The sequence below is a fragment of the Heterodontus francisci genome, chromosome 28 (genome assembly GCF_036365525.1).
Source record: "Heterodontus francisci isolate sHetFra1 chromosome 28, sHetFra1.hap1, whole genome shotgun sequence".
NCBI lineage: Eukaryota > Metazoa > Chordata > Chondrichthyes > Heterodontiformes > Heterodontidae > Heterodontus > Heterodontus francisci.
Window position 1 is genome coordinate 35,546,591 of NC_090398.1, and position 24,078 is coordinate 35,570,668.

At 45.1% G+C, this 24,078-nt stretch overlaps 1 protein-coding gene across 1 annotated transcript in view; it reads left to right on the plus strand.

Annotated features, from left to right (window-relative positions):
• LOC137345324 (NACHT, LRR and PYD domains-containing protein 3-like) overlaps nt 1–24,078 on the plus strand; it is a 67,486-nt gene that overhangs the window by 22,076 nt on the left and 21,332 nt on the right. The window contains exons 3-5 of the mRNA XM_068008822.1: nt 2,112–2,283; nt 2,389–2,454; nt 11,022–12,759. Coding sequence (XP_067864923.1) covers nt 2,112–2,283; nt 2,389–2,454; nt 11,022–12,759 — 1,976 coding nt within the window. The remainder of the gene's footprint in view (nt 1–2,111; nt 2,284–2,388; nt 2,455–11,021; nt 12,760–24,078) is intronic.

The window sequence follows — 24,078 nt, forward strand, 5'->3', positions numbered from 1 at the left end:
AACCACCCATTTACACTAATCCTACATTAACCCCATATTCTCTACCACATCCCGACCATTCTCCTACCACCTACCTACACTAGGAGCAATTTACAATGGCCAATTTACCTGTCAACCTGCAAGTCTTTGGCTGTGGGAGGAAACCGGAGAAACCCACGCAGACACAGGGAGAACTTGCAAACTCCAAACAGGCAGTACCCAGAACTGAACCTGGGTCGCTGGAGCTATGAGGCTGCAGTGCTAACCACTGCGCCGCCCTAAATATTGGCCAGAGCCTCAGTTTAACACGACATCTGAAAGACGACACCTCTGACAGTGCAACACTCCCTCGGTACTGCACTGGAGTGAGTGCCTGGAGTGAGAGTTGAACCCCCAACCTTTTGAATCAGAGGTAAGAGAACTACCAATGAAGCCACAAACATAGGACCACAGATTGCTCTTTATTCTTTTCAATTACCAACCTATGCCTTATGATACAATAATCACTGTCCCCTAAATGTACTGCTACTTATATTTGATCCACTTGGCCCACCTAGTTCCCAGGGACCAGTTCGAGCAGGGCCTCCTTTCTCCTTGGACTGGAAACCTACTGCTGTAGAATATTTTCCTGAACACACTCCAGGAACTCTGCCCCTCTCTGCCCTTTACACTTCCAATATCCCAGTCTATATTTGTACAATTAAAATCCCCCTTTGTAACTATCCTATAATTCTTGCATCTCTCTGTAATTTGTTCCTTTTCATCCTTTCCTGCTCGTTGGGTCCTATAGTCTACATCAAACAATGCAATTGCACCTTTTTTGTTCCTTAGCTCCAGCCGAACAGATTCCATCCTTGCCCCCTCAGGGATATCCTGTCTCTCCAGCACTGCAATGTTCTCCTTAATCAATACCTCCATTCCTCTCCCTTTTCTTCCTTTTCTATCTTTCCTGAACACCTTGTATCCAGGAATATTTAACACCCAGTCCTGCCCCTTCTCACACTCTTGTTGAGTAACGTGTGGTGCATCTCTCCCCGTTTTTGCACAAGTCCCAGATGTTAGTGAGATGTTACAGGGCGACTGGACTCCGTTTTCCTTCATCGTGTCCAAATCTGATGCTGAGGTGAAAAGTAAGTGGCCGACTCTGTTTTATTCTAATATATCCACCTTTATCGAGGGAGTTAGGCCATTTCAGCAGCGACTGCATTCTTGAAGGACTGGAGTCACGCAGAGGCCAGACAGAAAGGACATTAGGTTTTACGACAACCTTCATGAAAGCCGCTATACAGAGCTAAGCTGTTGCTGAACGTCCTGACTACACAAGCCCCATTGCTCAATATGTTCTCCCAGTCGAGGTTTCCACAAACAGTGGGCATGTAAAATACTGGGAATCAAATGTTTAATTAGTGAGGGACAAGTGATTGGATTTTCATTATTATTGGTTGACCCTCCTGAACGATAAATCAACAGTGGTTATTTCGATTAGTCGGTGGTCATTTCTCAGACAGTTTTCTAGCTGCTTCCCTCACTTCAGAATTAACCCTTCCCTGTCACTTGAGTTCTGATTCTCTGGTCTTTTATTTCTGAGTAAATCAGAAAGTGTGACAACAGGAAGTAAGTGTGAGAAACAAGTGGATCATTTTGTCAGTCAGTATCTGATGTCATGTTGGACACTGAAGGACAGAGAAAACTAATCCCATTAAAATTGCTGCAGATTCTCAGTGATTCCTCACTCTCCTGGAACAACTCTTCTGATTTCTATTTTGGTTCCATCTAATTGATTTCCATTAATGACTGAATCAAGATCTGAGACTGATAGATTATTGCTAACCCAGGGTATTAAGGGATATGGAGCCAAAGTGGGTGGATGGAGTTAGGGTACAGATCAGCCATGATCTGATTGAATTGTGGAGCAGCCTCGAGGAGTGAATGGCCTCCTCCTGTTCCCATGTTCCTAAGATGTTTCTAGAATATTCCGCTCATGATCAGAATGGATCAGTACCCAGCCCAGTGACTGCTTTCTGTGCTGAAAACCACTGGGAGATATCATCATTGAGCAGATCCTTTCCTTCTCATTCTCCATGTGTGTCTTTCACTCCCCTCCTCAATGTAATCATTATTATTCTTTACAGAAGATCATTGAACTCACAGAGAAGGGAAACAGGGCGGACAGTTCCAAACTTCTCCTAAATCTGGTGATGGAGAAAGGCTCTCAGGCCCGAAGGGTGATGTGGGAATCCTTTGTGAAAATGCGCCATGTGGTACCAAAGTTGGAGAAAATACTGAAAGAAATACTGGAACGTGGTACGGTAAAATCACACACTGAATTCAACTTCAGATTCAAACACTGCAGAATTTACTATAATATTGCACAAATCTGATTTCATGAAATCTAAATAATTTAAACAGGTTCTGATCCATTTGACTATATGAATATCGCACAAGATTTATTCGAAGTATCCGGTCACCTGAAAGGTAAGAGATGATACGGAGATTTCAAACCGTTCATTTCACTTTTGAGAAACAGAATGTTTGACTGCAAACGTTTGTCAGAATCTGGGAATCAAATTCAAAGAATGTGGGAGCAGGATTGAACATTCCTCAAATTTGTCAGCAATTCTCATTATTCTGCATAGATTCAAGTTTCAATTTGTACAATTTCTGATGTAAGTTGTAATTATGTGGAATTGCCTTTATTTCACTCAATACAGTTGCAGATGGGCATCACTTGTGAAGCCTTTTACTCACCTAAAAGGACCCAGATACACTGAAATCCCATACACACCTGTCAGGATCCTGATACACTGTGAAACCCCAGGCACACATGGCAGGATCCTGATACCCCATAAACACCAGGCAAGATCCTGATACACTGTGAAATCCCATACACACCTGACAGGATCCTGATACACTGTGAAACCCATACACACCTGGCAGGATCCTGATACACTGTGAAACCCCATACACACCTGGCAGGATCCTGATACACTGTGAAACCCCATACACACCTGGCAGGATCCTGATACACTGTGAAACCTCATACACACCTGGCAGGATCATGATACACTGTGAAACCCCATACACACCTGGCAGGATCCTGATACACTGTGAAACCCCATACGCACCTGACAGGATTCTGATACACTGTGAAACCCATACACACCTGGCAGGATCCTGATACACTGTGAAACCTCATACACACCTGGCAGGATCCTGATACACTGTGAAACCCCATACACACCTGGCAGGATCCTGATTCACTGTGAAACCCCGTACACACCTGGCAGGATCCTGATACACTGTGAAACCTCATACACACCTGGCAGGATCCTGATACACTGTGAAACCTCATACACACCTGGCATGATAGAAGTGGTTTGATACAGCTGAATGGCTCGAACCAGATGGGTTTTCAGAACAACTCAGTAGTTTTGTTGTCAACTGTTACTGAAACTTGTGTTTTCTTCCTGATGTGTTTAATTCACTGAACTAAAATCCCCAGCTGGCATGGTTGTATATTAACTCATGTCTTCGGATCACGAGTGCAGGCATCTATATTACAAATCCAGTAACATAACCACGGTGCTACTGTACTCAAAACAGACAGATCATAAACAATCTTGTTTTCGTGTAGAGCCTTTCATGACCATCAGACGTCCCAAAGTGCTCTACAGCCAGTGAAGTACTTTTGACGTGCGGTCAGTGTTGTGATGTTGGAAACGTGGCAGCCAATTTGCACACAGTAAATTCCCTGAAACATTACAGTGTCATAACCCCACTGAAGGAGGCCATTTGGCCCGTCGTATCCATGCTGGCTCTTTGGAGAGCAATCCTGTTAGTCCCATTCCCTGACCCTATGCCAATTGCCTCTTAAGTTTACTTCCCTCAAGTCCCCCATCCGATTTCCTTTTGAAATCATTGATCGTCTCTGCTTCCACCACCTTCGTAGGCAGTGAGTTCCAGGTCATTACCACTCACTGAGTGAAAACAAAAATCCTCACATTCCCCCTGCATCTCTTGCCTAATACATTAAATCTGAGTACATGGTCTTGGGGACAGTCAGCTAATGGCAATAGCTTTTCTTTGTCTACCCTGTCCAAACCTGTCTATCAAATCTCCCCTCAATCTCCTTTGTTCCAAGGAGAACAACCCCTGCTTCTCCAACCTGACCTTGTCGCTAAAATCCCTCCTCCCTGGAACCATTCTGGTAAATTTCCTCTGCACCCTCTCAAGGACCCTCACATCCTTCCTTAAGTTTGGTGACCAGAACTGGCTGCAATTACTCTAGTTGTTGTCTAACCAGTGCTTTATAAATATTCAGCGTAGCTTCCCTGCTTTTGTACTCAATATCTCTATTTAAGAATCCCAAGATCCCACATGCTTTTCAATGTGATAATAACCAGATAATCTGCTTTTGTGATGTTGATTGAACAATAAATATTGGCCAAGACATTGGGCATAACTCCCCTGGTCGTCTTCGAAATAGTGCCATGGGATCTTGTACGTTCACCAGAGAGGGTAGATGGCTTTGGTTTAATGTTTCATCAGAAATACGGCCCGTCTGGCAGTGCAGCACTCCCTCAGTACTACACTGGAGTGTCAGCTTGAATTTTATGCTCAAGTTCTGGAGTGGGACTTAAACCACAACCTTCTGACTCACAGTAAATGTGCTACCAACTGAGCCACTGCTGACACTATTCACTATTGACCAGGGCACCAGATATAACCAGCCTAGTCGACCCTGCAAAGTGCTGCTCACTAACATCTGGGGAATTGTGCCAGAATTGGGAGACTGTCCCCCAGGCTCGTCAAACTACAGCCTGAAATAGTCATAGTTACATCATCATATATCTCAGTCAATGGTCCAGATTCCTCCATCACAATCACTGGATATGTCCAGTCCCACCGACAGGACAGACCCATCACAGGTGGTGGCACAGTGTTACACAGTCAGGAGGGAGTGGCCCTGGGAGCTCTCAACATTGACTCCAGATCCCTTGAATTCTCAATCAGGTCACATATAGACAAGGAATTATCCTGCTGATTACCACCTACTGCCCTCCCTCAGCTGATGAATTACTATTCATCCATGTTGAATAAACACTGAGACGAGATGACACAGAATGTATTCTGAATGGGGCACTTCAGTGCAGCAGCACTGCTGACCGAGCTGGCTCAGTCCTGAGGGATATAACTGCCAGACGGAGCCTGCGGCAGGTGGGAGAACCAACACCAGGTAAAATCCAGCTTGGTATCGTCTTTGCCAATCTACCTATTGCAGATGCATCTGTTCATGACAGTATTGGTAGGAGTGACAACCACATCATCCTTGTGAAGTAAATCCCATCTTCACACCTTGGACCCCCTCCATCGTGCTGTGGGGCAACTACCATAGTGCTAAATGTAATAGTTTCAGAACAGATCGAACAACACAAATCTGGGCATCTATGAGGCACTGTGGACCATCAGGAGCAGCAGAATTGTATTCCATCATAATTAGTTACCTCGTGGCCTGACATATCTCTCACTCTACCATTACTGTCGAGCCAGGGGTTCAACCCTAGTTCAATGATGAGTGTTGGACAGCATTGCAGGAGCAGCACTGGGCATACCTGAACATTAGGTGCCAACCTGATAATGTAATGACGCAGGACTACATGCATTATAACATGCAGCATGTTATAGACAGAGATAAGCGATCCCACAACCAATGTATCAGATCAAAGCTCAGCAGTCCTGTACATTTGTTTATATTTTCATGGAATTTGAACGTTGCCGTCAAGGCCCACATTTGTTCCCCATCCTAATTGCTGTTGAGAAGGTGGTGGGGAGCTGCCTTGAACTGCTGCAGTCTGTCTGGTATAGGTACACCCACACTGCTGTTAGGAAGGGAGTTCCAGGTTTTTGACCCGGTGACAGTGAAGGAACAGCAATATAGATCCAAGTCAAGATGGTGTGTGACTTGAAGGGGAACAATGGTGTTCCCATTGTTACGGCCAGGTGGGTGACAACTGACCACAGCAAGTTTAGTTTAGTGATACAGGACTGAAACAGGCCCTTCGGCCCACCGAGTCTGTGCCGACCATCAACCACCCATTTATACTAATCCTACACTAATCCCATATTCCTACCACATCCCCACCTGTCCCGATATTTCCCTTCCACCTACCTATACTAGGGGCAATTTATAATGGCCAATTTTCCTACCAACCTGCAAGTCTTTTGGCTTGTGGGAGGAAACCGGAGCACCCGGAGAAAACCCACGCAGACACAGGGAGAACTTGCAAACTCCACACAGACAGTACCCAGAATTGAACCCGGATCACTGGAGCTGTGAGGCTGTGGTGCTAACCACTGCGCCACTGTAATTTGGTAATTAGTGTTTTCACTCCGTGTGTTTTATTTGCCAAATAAGCAGTCAGTATTAGGTTTTCTTGTAGGCTTAGAACAGAAGATTAATTACTTATTGAACAATTTTCATTCCTGAAATGGTAGCAACTGCACCCACACACGCATTCACTCACATACACACACAAAAAAATATCGATAGATAGAGAGGAAAAGGGTAATTGGTTTGAAGCGAGGTAGGTGTTCGGTGTTCATGGTGAACCTGTTGAACCTTCTCAGAGGACAGTTTCTGTAAAGTTGCAGGCCTGGGTGTTTGCGGTTCTCTGGTGGTTAAGACTTCAGACTGGAGGAGGTGCTGGTCACTTTCAGTTCTCTGCTGCACCAAGTTGAAGTGTAGAATTTGCAGCATGGCTCCTTCTTTGGATTTTGCTGGGCTACTTTTCAAAGCCCTTGGCTGGACTGCTTTTTGGTTACGTTCTTGTGATCTCTCTCTCTCTCTCTCTCTCTCTCTCACTCTCACTCTCACTCTCACTCTCACTCTCACTCTCGGTCTCGGTCTCTCTGTGCAGAGAGCTACCTTTTAAGGTAAAAACAATCTCTCACATTAGCCTCTGTTAGGAGATGCCTGCCCCCTGCCTGTTGTGATCACACAGTGGCCCAGGATGTGGCTACTTGACACCTTCTTTGTTTCGAAAGAACCCAATTAAGGAATGTCTGTTGATGGTTTCAGGAAGGGTGTAATTGACACCTCCTAGTCTGGAATGTATCCTTTTGTTCTTAACAGATACTGAGACAGTTTGATTATACAGGCCAAGTCAGCCCAACCTTCGCCGACCATTTTGCAGCACACTGTCCACTTTTCAAAAGAACGGTCTGTTTTTATAAATCTTCAGTTTGCTTCTGTATTTCCATCCTTGTACTTCTCGTGAGTGTGACACCATGCAGCTGCTGCCCCTGTCCTTCAGTTGGTAGAAGTCGTGGGTTTGGAAGGTGCTGTCGGCAGAGGCTTGGCGAGTTGCTGCAGTGCATCTGTATATGGTACACACTGCTGGTGGAGAGAGTGAATATTTAAGTTAGTGGTTAGGGTGCATATCGAGTAGACTGCTTTGTCTTGCATGGTGTTGAGCTGCTTGAGTGTTGTTGGAGCTGCACTCGTCCAGCGAAGTGGAGAGTATTCCATCATGCTCCTGACTTTTGCTTTGTGGATGGTGGACAGGTTTTGGGAAGTCAGGAGGTGAGTTACTTGCCGCAGAATTCCCAGCCTCTGACCTGCTCTTGTAGCAACAGTATTTTTGCGGCTGGTCCGGTTAGGTTTCAGGTCAATGGTAACCCCAGGGTATTGAGGGTGAGCAGGGTGGGGCGTGCGATGCTCAGTGATGGCAATGTCACTGAGTGTCATGGGGAAATGGTTAGATTCTCTTTTGTTGGAGATGATCAAGGGCTCATGGTGTTGGGGTAATATATTAGCATGGATAGAGGACTGGTGAGCAGACAGGAAGCAGAGAGGGCATAAATGGCAGGCAGTGAATAGTGGTGTGCCGCAAGGATCAGTGCTGGAGCCTCAGTTATTTGCAGTCTATATGAATGACTTGGATGAAGAGACAGAGAAAAATATCACTAAATTTTCTGATGATACACAGCTCAGTGGAAAGTTCAGCTGTGGGGAGGACATAAAGAAGCTGCAAAGAGACATAGAAGGTTAAGTGAGTGGGCAACAGGATGGCAGATAGAGGATAATTTAATGCAGTGTGAAGTTGTTCACTTTGGTCGTAAAAATCGAAATGCAGACTACTTTTCAAAAGTTATGAAACTGGTAATGGTTGATCAGAAAGACTTAGGGTACTCGTATAAGGAGTGCACAAAGTTAACATGCAGGTGCAGCAGGCTATTTGGAAGGCAAATGACATGTTCGCCTTTATTGCAAGGGAATTGGAGTACAGGAATAAAGAAGTCTTCCCAAAATTGTACAGGGATTTGGTGAGACCGCACCTGGAATACTGTGTGCAGTTTTGTACTCCACATTTAAGAAAGGATATACTTGCACTGGAGGCAGTGCAGTGAAGATTTACTAGAATGGTCCCCGGGAAAAGGGGGTCGTCGTATGATGAGAGGCTGAGTAAACTGGGCCTATATTCTCTAGTGTTTAGAAGAATGAGAGGTGATCTAATTGAGACTTGCAAGATTCTGAAAAGGGCTTGATCGGGTAGAAGATGAGAGATTGTTTCTGCTGGTTGGGGAATCGAGAACGTGTGGGCACAGTCTCAGGATAAGGGACGATCATTCAAGGCTGAGATGAGAAATTACTTCACTCAAAGTGTTGTGAAGCTTTGGAATTCTCTACCCCAGAGAGTTGTGGATGCTCCATTGTTGAATGCATTTAAGGCTGGGATAGATAGATGTTTGGTCTCGCAGGGAATCAAGGGATATGGGAAGCGAGCAGGAAAGTGGAATTGAAGTCCAAGATCAGTCATGATTGTATTGATTGTGAACAATATTATCATGGGCTGGTTCATCCGCAATATGTAGAATGGTGAGAAAGCCAAGTAGATTTTCCCCTCTTGTTGGTTCTGTCACTACCTGCCACAGGCTCAGTCTGGCAGCTATGTCCTTCAGGACACGGCCAACTCGGTCAGTAGTGGAGCTAGAGAGACAGTCTTGGTGATGGACATTGAAGTCTCCCATCCACAAACATTCTGTGCTCTTCCTACCCTCTGTACTTCTCCCATGTGATGTTCAATATGGAGGAGTAATGATTTGTGAGCTGTGGGAGGGCTGTCGGTAATAATCAGAATGCTTCCTTGCCCATAGTTGATCTGATGCCCTGAGACTTCATGGGGTCTTGAGTTATTTTTTAGGGACTCTCATGGCCACTCCCTCCTGACTCTGTACTACTGTGCTGCCACTTCAGGTGGGTATGGCCTGCCAGTCTGACAGGACGTAACCAGCGATGGTGATCGAGTCGTTTGGGACGTTGGCTGAAAGGTATGATTCTGTGATGGTGAATATCTCAGGCTGTTGTTTGTCTGGTCTGTGGGACAGTTCTCCCAGTTTTGGCACAAGATGTTGGTGAAGAGGAGTTTACAGGGTTGACTGGGCTGGTTATGCATGTGATGTCAGGAGTGTCGGTCAATGCCAGTTGTGTGTCAGAGTGCGGTGGATGCCGGAACATTGAGTAAATTTAAGGAGGAGATAGACAGATTTTGAATTAGTAATGGGTTGAAGGGTTATGGAGAATGGGTAGGAAAGTGGAGTTGAGGCTGAGATGAGATCAGCCGTGATCGTATTGAATGGCGGAGCAGACTCGAGGGGCTGAATTGCCTACTCTTGCTCCTAGTTCATATGTTCTTCTGCTGCCTACACATTTTTGTACTGATCTGATAGAACTGAGTAACTTGCTCAGCCATTTCAGCCATTAGTTAACAGTCAACCACATTGTTGTGTGTCTGGAGTCACCTAGAATCAGACTGGATAAGGACGGCAGATTTCGTTCCTGAAACAACATTGGTGAACTTGGTGGATTTTCATGACAATCAGGTAGTTTTCATGGACAACATTCTTGATACTAGCTTTATTCCAGATCTATTTACTGAACAGAATTTACATTCCCCAGCTGCCATGGTTATATATAAACTCATATCTCCAGATCAGTGTCTAGGCCTCTGGCTTACTAGTCCAGTGACATAACTGTGTTACTCTACCCTTGGTGGAATGGAGAGACCTCAGAGTTTTGCCAGGCTGGATGTGGTTACAGAGATAGGGAGGGTCCAGGCCATGGAGGCATTTGAAAACAGTGAGAATTTTTTTTTTATTCATTCATGGGATGTGGGCGTCACTGGCTAGGCCAGCATTTATTGCCCACCCCTAATTGCCCTTGAGAAGGTGGTGGTGAGCTGCCTTCTTGAACCGCTGCAGTCCATTTGGGGTAGGGATACCCACAGTGATGGTAGGAAGGGAGTTCCAGGATTTTGACCCAATGACAGTGAAGGAACGGCGATATAGTTCCAAGTCAGGATGGTGTGTGACTTGGAGGGGAACTTGCAGGTGGTGGTGTTCCCATGTATTTGCTGCCCTTGTCCTTCTAGTTGGTAGAGGTCACGGGTTTGGAAGGTGCTGTCTAAGGAGCCTTGGTGCATTGCTGCAGTGCATCTTGTAGATGGTACACACTGCTGCCATTGATATGTTGCCGAACTGAGAGCCAATGTCCAGCCAGATAAACTGCTCATTGTCTGATACAATAACAGCGGGATTACTGACAAATCACAGTATAACCCACTTGTGTCCGATGTCAAATGTCCCGTTTCTGTAGAAGGTAAACACTGCTGATGGTTTTAAAAATTAATCCAATGGAATCTCTACTGTTGTAAAACCAGGATCACGTGTGGATTTGTAATGAGATTTCTAATCGTACAGGGCAGGACAGATCATGTTAGCCATCAGAGGGAAAATATCACCTGTGTAGGCATCTCCATGTTCAGGAAATGTTAGAATCAAATCAGGATTTAAAACTTCTTTTCACCATTGTTCACCTTCAAGCAAAGTTTTCATTAACTGAGTTTTAATTTATACACACACCTCTATTGAAGCTGTGAATTAAATCTTGCAACATTTATTGAATAATAAAATGTTTTTCAGAAGTTGTTTTTATATCAATACAGCTAACATTGAAAACCACTTTCTGTCTGTTCTAATTGAAGATGTTCAACAGAAACACAAGGAAACACTCCGGGTACAAACTGAAACACTGAGAGTGAACACTATCCTAATAAAGGAGAAGGTTAAGATTTTCCAGCTGCTTGATCGATACGCTGAGCTAACGGTCATTTCTACTGTTCGAGATCGGACACTTGTAGAACATGAACTGCTGGTAAGAGGCCGAGACCATGAAGAGTCGAGAGAGAAACATCTCCAGAAAAAACTGGAAAAAATCCGAACTGATCAATTATTCCAGAGCAGTTTTTCCCAGAGAAACCCCAAATCTGGGAGTTCAGCAGCAGTGAGTGGAGTCCTGGGGATTGGAAAAACAACAATGGTACAAAAGATTGTTTATGACTGGGCCACTGGGAAAATATACCCAAACTTTCAATTTGTTTTCAGTTTTAAATTCCGGGATTTGAACACGATTAACTGTAGAATAAACCTGAAGAATCTGATACTGGATCAGTATCCTTACTTTGGGAATGTTCTGGGAGAGCTCTGGAAGAATCCAGAGGGATTGCTGTTTATATTTGATGGTTTGGATGAATTCAAGGACACGATGGATTTTGCTGACAATCGGAGAAATACAGAACCTCAGTACATGTGCACAGATCCCGAATGCTGGTGTGAAGTGTCTGACATTGTGTACAGTTTAATACAGCACAAGCTGCTCCCAGGATGTTCAGTGTTAGTGACCAGTCGTCCCACTGCATTACATTTATTGGAAAAGGCTGAGATCAGTGTCTGGGCTGAAATCCTGGGATTTGTTGGTGATGAACGGAAGGAATATTTCAACAAGTTTTTTGAAGATCAGACGGTGGCAGCAGCTGTTTTCAATCACGTGGAGGAGAACGAGATCCTGTACACCATGTGCTACAACCCTTCCTACTGCTCGATCCTCTGTCTGTCACTGGGTCCCTTCTTTACACAAAGAGACAGGAAACAGCAGCAAGTTCCCAAGACCATCACCCAGCTATATTCCTACTATATTTACAACATTCTGAAAAACCATAGCCGAGAGATTGAAAACCCCCGTGATGTGTTACTGAAGATCGGTGAGATGGCCTTCACAGGAGTCTCCAGGAAGAAGATTGTGTTTAGAAATGGAGATTTGATCGAGTACAATCTGCAACCTTCCCAGTTCCTGTCTGGATTCCTGATGGAACTTTTAGAGAGAGATGATTCTGTCCAGAGTGTGGTTTACACATTCCCGCACCTCACCATCCAAGAGTTTGTAGCCGCACTCGCACAATTCCTAACGGCAGGTCGCGGGGACTTCTGGAATCTCCTCAGCGATGCTCACAGGAAGAAGTATGGGAGATTTGAGATATTTCTGCGTTTTGTTGCTGGTCTCTCCTCCCCACAGGCAGCTCGACCCCTGGAGGAGTTTCTGGGTCGATTTCCGCATCAAACAACCTGCCGAGTGATAGACTGGGTGAAGGAGACGGTTAAAGGAGAGATTGGAAACACAGAGAGTGAAACTGGTAAAAGGAACCTCCTGAACACATTGCACTACCTGTTCGAGTCTCAGAATAAAGCTCTGGTTCAGGACACAGTGGGATCTGTGGACACACTTACATTTAGTGGATTGCGACTGACCCCAATTGACTGTGCGGTCCTGTCTCACGTTATTGGTCTCTGCGATACCATAAAAAGCCTCGATCTATGTTACTGCTACATTCAGTGTGAAGGACTCCAGCGGCTGGGACCCATACTGCACAAATGCCAGGAGTTGCGGTAACTGTTTATTTGTCTCGAACTGTTGAAGTATCGAACAGTCACAGATTGTCTTGTTGCTCTGTAATGAAGGGAAAGAAATATTTCTGTTGACCCTCAAACTCGGGTGTCAACTGACTTGGCGGACAAAAGACACCTGCACAAGATACTTCGGAAACACTTTAATTGTTACTTAAATCACTTAGCTACTTGTTATTTCACTTGTTAAACTACAATAAATCACAAGACTCATAGCTTGGACTTCAATACTACCCGTTGTGAGGTGAGGTGATCAGTCTCCCTCTGATGGGTTCTCTTCACTGAAGTGAACTCAGGGTTCCCTTTCCGTGATGGTCCTTCAGGTCTTCTCCTTTCGGGGCTCCTAGCCTCCCCTTCTTATCCAGTTTCTCCCAGCATCGTGAATGTTCTTTGTCACGTACACTCAGGGCCTGGAGTCGTCTGTCTGCTTAGTTTTAAAATCAAAATACATCTGCTGGCCTTCCTTCTTATCTGTAACCTTGCCTCACAGCATCCCACAGTCTCATCGAATGTTTTATCACCCACTGCCTAGCAGGCTGGAAAGTAACGACTTCAGCTGCTTCACAGCTCCTTCTCCTTGTGTAAAGCTGGCAACTTTTCCCTTCATGCCTTGCACAGTTTTAGCTGTTAACCTTCGGCTGCAGTTCAGTCAAACCAGAGAGAAACAGATTCAACACAACGGTGGCAAATAATAAGAGGATTGTTTAGTTTTACCATCAGGACGGGAAAATGTAAAATGGATCCTTGTGAACCATTTGGGATTTTACAATCTGTATGGAATCAGTAAATACAGGTTACTGAAAGGGTCTGATAATTTAATTACAATAAATCATCATTAATAAGGCTGTGCAGCAAAATGTAAATATAAAATATAAACCAGCAGAACAGAAAATTAACGTCAAATGTTTTCCACATCCAGCATTTTAACTAGAAACAGGACAGAAACCCGAGTTTAAATAATTAACATTAGATATTTAATCCAATCCCATGCAGGATGTGTACATCGAGGGAGATGTTTCCTGGATTGGGTGTATTGGGGAAACAGGAATTATTTTAGCTGTAAATGTTTAGAATTATTCACAGTCCTGAACAGTAAGTAAAGAGTGACATTTGGGAGGTTAAACTTGCTGATAAAAAGGTTCCAATCTAACGTGTTGTGCGGTATTAACCCCAGAGTACAGACACACACCAGACACACACACTGACACAAGTCAGTGGTGGGGCCTCACAGCAGCAGCTCCTGGGAAAAACCTGGTGGCCTGAACCCGGGAATTTCCAGTGATCCGTCCCCTTGTGTGAAGCCCCAATCTTGGAGGGAACTTCCAAAAATTCCCCATACTGTCGGACCAGTTACATTTGAAATAAATGCAGCACCAGTTTAATGGGGAATAAAGTGAGAGACTCCCCTCCCCTGTAAAATAGGAGCACAGGCACATTTAAAACTTACAATGGGACAGAATCAATTCTCCTTGTTATATAAAATCCTGGGGAATGGATTTTACAGCAGCAGTTAGCACCATTTCACAATATAACTCACCCCAGGTATTCTACAGATTGATCTACTGTACAGAGTAAAAAGTACAGGAAATCACAGTTTTATCATTTAATTCAGGGGAAATCACCCCATTCCCATAAAATCCAGGATTTAAGAAGTGACAGAAATGAGACCATTTTCCCCAAACATGACGAGGCTGGTCACTAATCTCCAGGAGGGTAATTCTGATCATCAGGTAATGAGACCAGACTGAGGGACAGTTAAAGACTTCACACAGACAGTACTGTATTACATAGGATATACAGCACAGAAACAGGCCATTCGGCCCAACCAGTCCATGCAGGCATTTATGCTGCACTCGAGCCTCCTCCCGTCTTTCCTCATCTAATTCTATCAACATAACTCTCTATTGTCTTCTCTCTCATCTGATTATCTAACCTCCCCTTCAATGTATATAAACTATTCACCACAAACACCTACTGTGGTAGCAGTTTCCACATTCTCATTTGAGATTCTTAATGCCACAGAAGGAGGCCATTTGACCCATTGAGTCCATGCCAGTCTCTGTATTGTAGTTCACTCAGTCCCCTGCTCTATCCCCATAGTCCTGCAAGTTTATTTCAATGAAGTGACGATCCAATTCTCTTTTGAAATTATTGATCATCTCCACTTCCACCACCCCCATAGGCAGTGAGTTCCAAGTCATTACTACTTATTAATGGCCCTGGAAATAGTGGATGTATTGGTGGTCATTTTCCAAAATTCTATAGACTCTGGAGCAGTTCCTACAGATTGGAAGGTTTCAAATGTTACCCCACTGTTTAAAAAAGGAGGGAGAGAAAAGATAGGGAATTTCAGAACAATTAGCCTTACATCAGTAGTGGGGAAATTGCTGGAGTCTAAAATAAAAGATGTGATAGCAGAACACCTGGAAAGTATAAACGGGATTGGACAAAGTCAGCAGTGGTTTACAAAAGGGAAATCATGCTTAACAAATTTACTGGAGTTTTTTGAGGATGTAACTAGTAGAATAGATAAGGGAGAACCAGTGGATGTGGTGTATTTGGATTTTTGGAAGGCTTCTGATAAGGTCCCACATAACAGGTTAGTGCACCAAATTAAAGGACATGGGATAGGGGGTAATATACTGGCATGGATTGAAAATTGGTTGACAGACAGGAAACAAAGAGTAGGATTAAACGGATCTTATTCCGGGTTGCAGGCACTGACTAGTGGGGTACCGCAGGGATCAGTGCTTGGGCCCCAGCTATTCACAATATATATTAATGACTTGGGTGAGGGAACAGAATGTAACATTTCCAAGTTTGCAGACGACACAAAGCTGGAGGGGGAATGTGAGCTGTGAGGGTGATCCAAAGAGGCTCCAATGTGATTTGCACAAGTTGGGTGAGTGGGCAAAAGCAAGGCAGATGCAGTATAATGTGGATAAATGTGAGGTTATCCACTTTGGTTGTAAAAACAGAAAGGCAGATTATTTGAATGGTGATAGATTGGGAAAGGGGGAGGTGCAACGAGACCTGGGTGTCCTTGTAAACCAGTTGCTAAAAGCAAGCATTCAGATGTAGCAAGCATTTAGGAAGTCGAATGGTATGTTGGCTTTCATTGCATGAGGATTTGAGTACAGGAGCAAGGATGCCTTACTGCAGTTATACAGGGCCTTGGTGAGACCACATCTGGAGTATTGTGTGCAGTTTTGGACTTATCTGGGGATGGATGTTTTTGCCATGGAGGGAGTGTAAAGAAGATTTACCAGGCTGATTCCTGGGATGGCAGGATTGACGAATGAGGAGAGATTTGGTCGACTAGGCCTATATTCACTAGAGTTTAGAAGAATGAGAGGGGATCTCATAGTAATCTATAAAATTCTAACAGGACTAGACAGGCTAGATGCAGGGAGGATGTTCCCGATGGCTGGGGAGTCCAGAACCAGGGGTCACAGTCTCAGGATACGGGGTATACCATTGAGAACCGAGATGAGGAGAAATTTCTTCACTCAGAGGGTGGTGAACCTGTGGAATTCTCTACTGCAGAAGGCAGTGGAGGCCAAGTCATGAAATATATTCAAGAAGGAGATAGATATATTAGTGCCAAAGGGATCAAGGAATATGGGGAGAAAGTGGGAACAGAGTACTGAATTAGACGATCAGCCATGATCTTTTCTGAATGGTGGAGCAGGGCTGAATGGCCGAATGGCCGACTCCTCCTATTTTCGATGTATCTCACTGTAAAACATAAAAGTTACTCCTCATGTACCCCCTGTATGTTTTGCTCAAATACTCAAACTTTGTCCAGTCCTTGTACCATCAGCTAATGGCAACAAATATTCTTTGTCTCCCTTATCTAAACCAGTCATAATCTTGTACATCTCTATCAGATCTCCTCTCAACCTTCTTTTGTCCAGGGCATTTTACCAGCAGTGGGAACCTCAGTGGCACTGCCACCCACCGGGCAGCCAATTGAGGCAATTAAGTGCCCAATGAAGAGGCAACTCCCACCCTCGCTGATATTGGGAGAGTGCCAGGTAAATCCTCCTTTATGGCTGCTCCATGGTCCATGAAGAGGCCTCCTGCTCACAATGGTCACCCTCGTGGCTACAGCACCAACGATAGAAGAGTAATTTCCCCCTCCTCCTGATCGCTGAGGCCTGTCTGCCTGGCACCGGCGGAGTTAAAGAGTTAAAGTCTGAATTGGCTGCTGTTAAAATGCTGCCCCAGGGTCCCGTCACCCACCGTCACGGGGTCGGGTCCCACCACTCACCGGTACGGGGTCAGGTCCCATCACCCACCGCCACGGAGTCAGGTCCCGTCACCCACCGGCACGGGGTCAGGTCCCGTCACCCACAGACACGGGGTCAGGTCCAACCACCCACCGACACGGGGTCAGTTCCCACCACCCACCAGCACCTTCCAAACCCGCGACTTCAACCACCTCAAAGGACAAGGGCAGCCGATGCATGGGAACATCACCACCTACAAGTTCCCGTCCAAGTCACACACCATCCTGACTTGGAACTATATCGCCGTTCCTTCACTGTCGCTGGTTCAAAATCCTGGAACTACCTCCCTAACAGCACTGTGGGTGTACCTATCTCACATGGACTGCAGCGGTTCAGGAAGGTAGCTCACCACCATCTTCTCAAGGGCAATTAGGGATGGGCAATAAATGCTGGTATAGCCAGTGACGCCCACATCTCATGAATGAATAAAAAACATTTTAAAAATCCCATAAACTTTGTTCACTACTCTCCCAATATGTCCTACCTTGTTCAAAGACCCATGCACATGAATCCCCAGGTCCCTCTGTTCCTGCACAGTCTCAAACTGTGCCATTAAGTCGATATTGCCTCTCCCTATCCCTTCTGTCAAGTGCATCACCTCACACTTCGCTGTATGACATTCCATCTGCTATTTGTCTGCCCATTCTGATAGCCTATCTATGTCCTGATGCAGGCGATTAGTATCATCCTCAAAAGAACATTAGAAATAGGAGCAGGAGTAGGCCATTCAGCCCCTCGAGTCTGTTCCGTCATTCAATAAGATCATGACAGATCTAAGATTAAGATTATGATTACAGATACAGCACTGAAACAGGCCCTTCGGCCCACCGAGTCTGTGCCGAACATCAACCACCCATTTATACTAATACTACACTAATCCCATATTGCTACCAAACATCCCCACCTGTCCCTATATTTTCCTACCACCTACCTACCTACACTAGTGACAATTTATAATGGCCAATTTACCTATCAACCTGCAAGTCTTTTGGCTTGTGGGAGGAAACCGGAGCACCCGGAGAAAACCCACGCAGACACAGGGAGAACTTGCAAACTCCACACAGGCAGTACCTGGAATCGAACCCGGGTCCCTGGAGCTGTGAGGCTGCGGTGCTAACCACTGCGCCACTGTGCCGCCCTAATTGTGGTTTTAACTCCGCTTTCCTGCCTGCCCCCAATAAACCTTGACTCTCTTGTCAATCAGAAACCTGTCTAACTCAGCCTTGAATATATTCAATAATCCAGCCTCCACTGCTCTCTGGGGAAGAGAATTCCAAACACTAACAACCCTCAGAGAAGAAGTTCCTCCTCATCTCTGTCTTAAATGGGAGGCCCCTTAGTTTGAACGTCTGGTCACCCCCCACTTCTACATTCCCCACTAGGGGAAACATCCCCTCAGCATCTACCCTGTCAAGTCCCCTCAGAATCTTATATTTTTCAATTCGATCACATCTCAATCTTCTAAACTCCAATGAGTATACGTCCAACTTGTTCAACCTTTCCTCATCAGACAAACCCCTTTTGAACCCTTTTTCTCTGTAGAGTATCAACTGATGTGACAGACAAAGATACACTAAAACCGTGTCTCGTATAACTTCACTTTATTAGTAATAGAATCACTTAAAGCATACAAAAGCTTATAAGTACAAGTCTCACTTCTTGTACAAGATCCTTTCCATCAACACAGAGGTAATCAGTCTCTTGTCACGGTTGATCACTGAGCCTCCAGACTCAGGGTCCTGTCTTCGAGAGTTGTTCCCGGGTTCTCGCCGAGAATACCCTCCAGTTTTAACCCTTATATATTCTTTGAAGGCTCCTTGTTCAACCCATGACTCACATGATCTTGTTTTGCACAAATCTTCAAGCATTATTGCATCTTTGGACAACATTAGCCATTTAGCCATCTGAACAGAAGTCCAGACTTGTTTACAATAACCACCGTTCATTCCCTTATATCTGTTCCTCTTTTATCTTTTCTTGTTCAACACTCCAGTCTAATGGTCACATATCCCTAACCACAAGCTTCGACATGTCTGTTAGCTTACTTCAGCAAGTTCTGCACTTATCTTTAGCTGCCTTAGAGTATGCTGGGTATAAAGTGTTACTTGACTAACTTTTCAGGGCCGACACCCTCATTCAGGAGTCAGCCTAGTGACCTCTGAACTACTTCCAATGCAAGTGTGTCCCTCCTTAAATAAGGTGACCAAAACTGTACAGAGTACTGCAGATGCGGACACAACAATGATCTGTACTGTTGCAGCAAGACTTGCCTATTTTTATACGCCATCCCCTTTGCAATGAAGGACAACATTCATTTGCCTTCCTAATTACTTGGTGTTCCTGCATGCTGACTGTTTGTGAGTCATGTACAAGGTCACCCAGGTCCTTCTGGACCACAGCATTCTGCAGTGTCTCTCCATGTAAATAATTGTATTCCTGCTAAAGTGGACAACTCCACATTTTTCACATTATACTTCATCTGCCATCAGGAATAAAATTATTTGCATGGAGAGGGACTGCAGAATGCTGTGGTCCAGAGGTGCCTGGGTGACCTTGTACATGACTCACAAACAGTTTTTGCCCACCCACTTAACGTATCGATATCCCTTTGCAGACTCCTCACAACTTGCTTTCATACCTATCTTCATATCATGAGCAAATTTGGCTACAATACATTCAGTCTCCTCATCTAAGTGATTAATATAGATTGTAAGTAGTTGAGACCTCAGCACTGATCCCTGTGGCACTCCACTAGTTACAGTTCGCCATCCTGAAAATGACCCATTTATCCCGACTCTCTCTTTCCAGTCACTTAGCCAGTCCTCTATCCATGTTAATATATCACCCCAAATACCAGGAGCTCTTATCTTGTGCAGTAACCTTTTATGTGGCACCTTATCGAATACCTGTTGGAAATCCACATACACTACATTTACTGGTTCTCCTTTATCCACCCTACGCGTTACATCCTCAAAGAACTCGAATAAGTTTGTCAAACACAATTTCCCTTTCACAAAACCATGTTGACTCCGCCTGATTGTATTGTGATTTTTCCAGATGTCCTGCTACTACCTCTTCAAATAATGGATTCTCGCATTTTCTGAACAATAGATGTTAGGTTAACTGGCCTGTAGTTTCCTGCTTTCTGTCTCTCTTCTTTCTTGAACAGAGGTGTTATATTTGTATTTTTTCTGATCCACTGGGACCTTTCCAGAATCTAGGGAACTTTGGAAGATTAAAACCAATGCATCCACTATTTCTGCAGCCACTTCCTTTAAGACCCTCGGGTGCAGGCCATCAGGTCCAGGGGACTTGTCAGCCTTTAGTCGCATTAGTATTCCCATTACTTTTTCTCCAGGGAGAGTGATTGTTTTAAATTCCTCCCTCCCTTTTGCCTTCTGATTTTCACTGTTTGCCACATCTCCAAGTTTGGTATCGTTGGCAAATTTTGAAATTCTACTCTGTATTCCAATATCCAAGTCATTGTATATATCAAAAAAGCAGTGGTCCCAGTATTGACTACTGTCTACCATCCTCCACTCTGAAAAACAACACGACTCATAGATTTTACAAATCTATGCTGGCTCTCCGTAATTAACATAAACCTCTCCAAGTGCTGATCAATGTTTTTTCCCTGATTATTGTATCGAAAACCTTACCCACCACTGATGTTAAACTGCCCGTCCTGTAGTTACTACGAATGTCCTTGCAGCCTATCTTGAGTCAGTGTGTCATATTTACCACTTTCCAATCCTCTGGCACCTCCCCTGTATCAAGGGAAGATTGGAAGATTATGACAAGCCCTTCTGCTCTCTCCACCCCACTTCCCTTAGCAACCTGGGATGCAAGCCATCCGGACCAGACGACCCATCCACTCCAAGCAAAGCCAGCCTTTCCAGTCCATCCGGCCGAGCAATTTTCACCTCCATTTCCTCCAGCATCTCCACTTCTGCTATTTTGTCAGCACCATCTTCCTTAGCAGACACCAATACAAAGTACTCATTAGGTATTTTAACCTTGCCCTGTGTCTCTAAACATATATCACCTTCTTAGTTACTAATAGACACACCCTGCCTCTGACTACCCGCTTACCATTTACATGCTGGTAGAAGATTTTTGGATTCCCTTTTATATTAACTGCCATTCTATTCTCATATTCTCTCTTTGCCAGTCTTATTTTGCTCTTCACTTCCCCTTTCAACTTATTGTATTTGTCCTGGTTCTCTCATGAAGAATCCAGCTGACATGCATCATACACTCTTTTCTTATTTCAGTATATTCTCTATCTCGTTCATCATCCCAGAAGTCCTGGCTTTTGTTCCACTAACTTTTACCCTTGTTGGAATGGACTGAACCTGTACCTGAAACATCTCCTCCCATTGGAGACTGCTGAGAATGACAACACATTGGAGAGCAGTCCAGACCATGGCACCAATGATCAAGGGACTGCACAGGGGGAACAGCAAAGTGTAGGAATGCAGTGGTTATCGGAGATTCCATAGTCAGGTATTTCTGTAACCCTCATTGTGAGTCCCACATGGTGTGTTGTCTCCCTAATGCCGGGGTAAAGGAGAGAGTGTCGAATAGTTTGCAGGGGGAAGGAAGCGAGCTAGAAGTTGTGGTACACATCAGTACCAACGACATAGGGAGGGCAGGTATTGAGGTTCTATAGTCAGATTTTCAGGAGCTCGGGAGGAAGTTAAAAAGTCAGACCTCGAAGGTAATCTTTCTTTCTTTGGCCTCCTTGTCTCGAGAGACAATGGGTAAGCGCTTGGCGGTGGTCAGTGGTTTGTGAAGCAGCTTCTGGAGTGGCTATAAAGGCCAATTCGAGAGTGACAGACTCTTCCGCAGGCACTACAGATAAAATTGTTTGTCGGGGCTGTTACACAGTTGGCTCTCCCCTTGCGCTTCTGTCTTTTTTCCTGCCAACAGCTAAGTCTCTTTGACTCGCCACACTTTAGCCCCGCCTTTATGGCTGTCCGCCAGCTCTGGCGATCGCTGGCAACTGACTCCCACGACTTGTGGTCAATGTCACAGGACTTCATATTGCGTTTGCAGACGTCTTTAAAGCGGAGACATGGACGGCCAGTGGGTCTGATACCAGTGACGAGCTCGCTGCACAATGTGTCCTTGGGGATCCTGCCATCTTCCATTTGGCTCACGTAGCCAAACCATCTCAAGCGCCGCTGGCTCAGTAGGATGTGTATGCTGGGGATGTTGGCCGCCTCGAGGACTTCTGTGTTGCAGATACAGTCCTGCCACCTGATGCCAAGGATTCTCCAGAGGCAGCTAAGATGGAATGAATTGAGACATCGCTCTTGGTTCACATATGTTGTCCAGTCCTTGCTGCCGTAAAGCAAGATAGTGAGGACAAAGGCTTGATACACTCGGACTTTTGTGTTCCGTGTCAGGGCGCCATTTTCCCACACTCTCTTTGCCAGTCTGGACATAGCAGTGAAGCCTTTCCCATGCGCTTGTTGATTTCTGCATCGAGAGACAGGTTACTGGTGATAGTTGAGCCAGGGTAGGTGAACTCTTGAATCACTTCCAGAGCGTGGTCGCCGATATTGATGGATGGAGCATTTCTGACGTCCTGTCCCATAATGTTCATTTTCTTGAGGCTGATGGTTAGGCCAAATTCGTTGCAGGCAGCCGCAAACCTGTTGATGAGTCTCTGCAGTGTGAGATGTTAATGCAGCATCGTCAGCAACGAGGAGTTCCCTGATGAGAACCTTCCGTAATTTGGTCTTTGCTCAATGACGGGCAAGGTTGAACAACCTGATACCTGATCTTGTGTGGAGGAAAATTCCTTCTTCTGATGGAATGTGAGAGCAGCAGTGAGAAGAAGATCCCAAACAGTGTAGGTGCGAGAACACTGCACTGTTTCACGCCACTCAGGATAGGAAAGGGGTCTGATGAGGCGCCGCTATGCTGAATTGTGCCTTTCATATTGTCGTGGAACAAGGTGATGATACTTTGTAGCTTTGGTGGACATCCGATCTTTTCTAGTAGTCGGAAGAGACCACGTCTGGCTGACGAGGTCAAAGGCTTTGGTGAGATCTATGAAAGCAATGTAGAGGGGCATCTGTTGTTCACGGCATTTCTCCTGTAGCTGGCGAAGGGAGAACAGCATGTCAATGGTGGATCTCTCTTCTCGAAAGCCACACTGTGCCTCAGGGTAGACACGCTCAGCCAGATTCGTTTAAAACGACTTGTGTGAAGACTTTCCCCACTGTGCTGAGCAGGGAGATTCCACGGTAGTTGTTGCAGTCACCGTGGTCACCCTTGTTCTTGTAGAGGGTGATGCTTTTGGCATCGTGCATGTCCTTTGTTACTGCTCCCTCGTCCCAGCACAGGCAAAGCAGTTCATGGAGTGCTGAAAGTATAGCAGGCTTGGCACTCTTGATTATTTCAGGGATAATGCTGTTCTTCCCAGGGGCGTTTCCACTGGCTAGAGAATCAATGGCATCACTGAGTTCCGATTTTGTTGGCTGTTTGTCAAGCTCATCCATGACTGGCAGAGACTGGGCTGCATTGAGGGCAGAATCAATGACAACATTTTCCCTGGAGTACAGTTCTAGGTAGTGCTCCACCCAGCGGTCCATTTGCTTGTGTTGTCAATGATTGTGACCCCTGATTTAGAGTTGAGGGGGGCGATCTTCTTGATGGTTGGTTCAAAAGCTCTCTCAATGCCATCATACATTCCTCTGATGTTTCCGGTGTCAGAGGCAAGCTGAATACGACTGCATAGGTGTTGCCAGTCGTCATTTGCACAGCGCCTGGCTGTTCTTTGTGCAGCACTTCTGGCTGCTTTAACTGCTACGGATGTTAACTCGCTGGGGCCTTTCTTATAGTTCAACAGTGCAATGCGCTTTGCGGCTATGACAGGTTCCAGCTCCTCAAAGTGAAATTGAAACCAGTTTGCATTCTGCTTCATATATTTGCCATAGGTGGTCATTGCTGAGTCATAGATGGCGTCTCTGATGTGGGCCCACTTGGTCTCTGCATC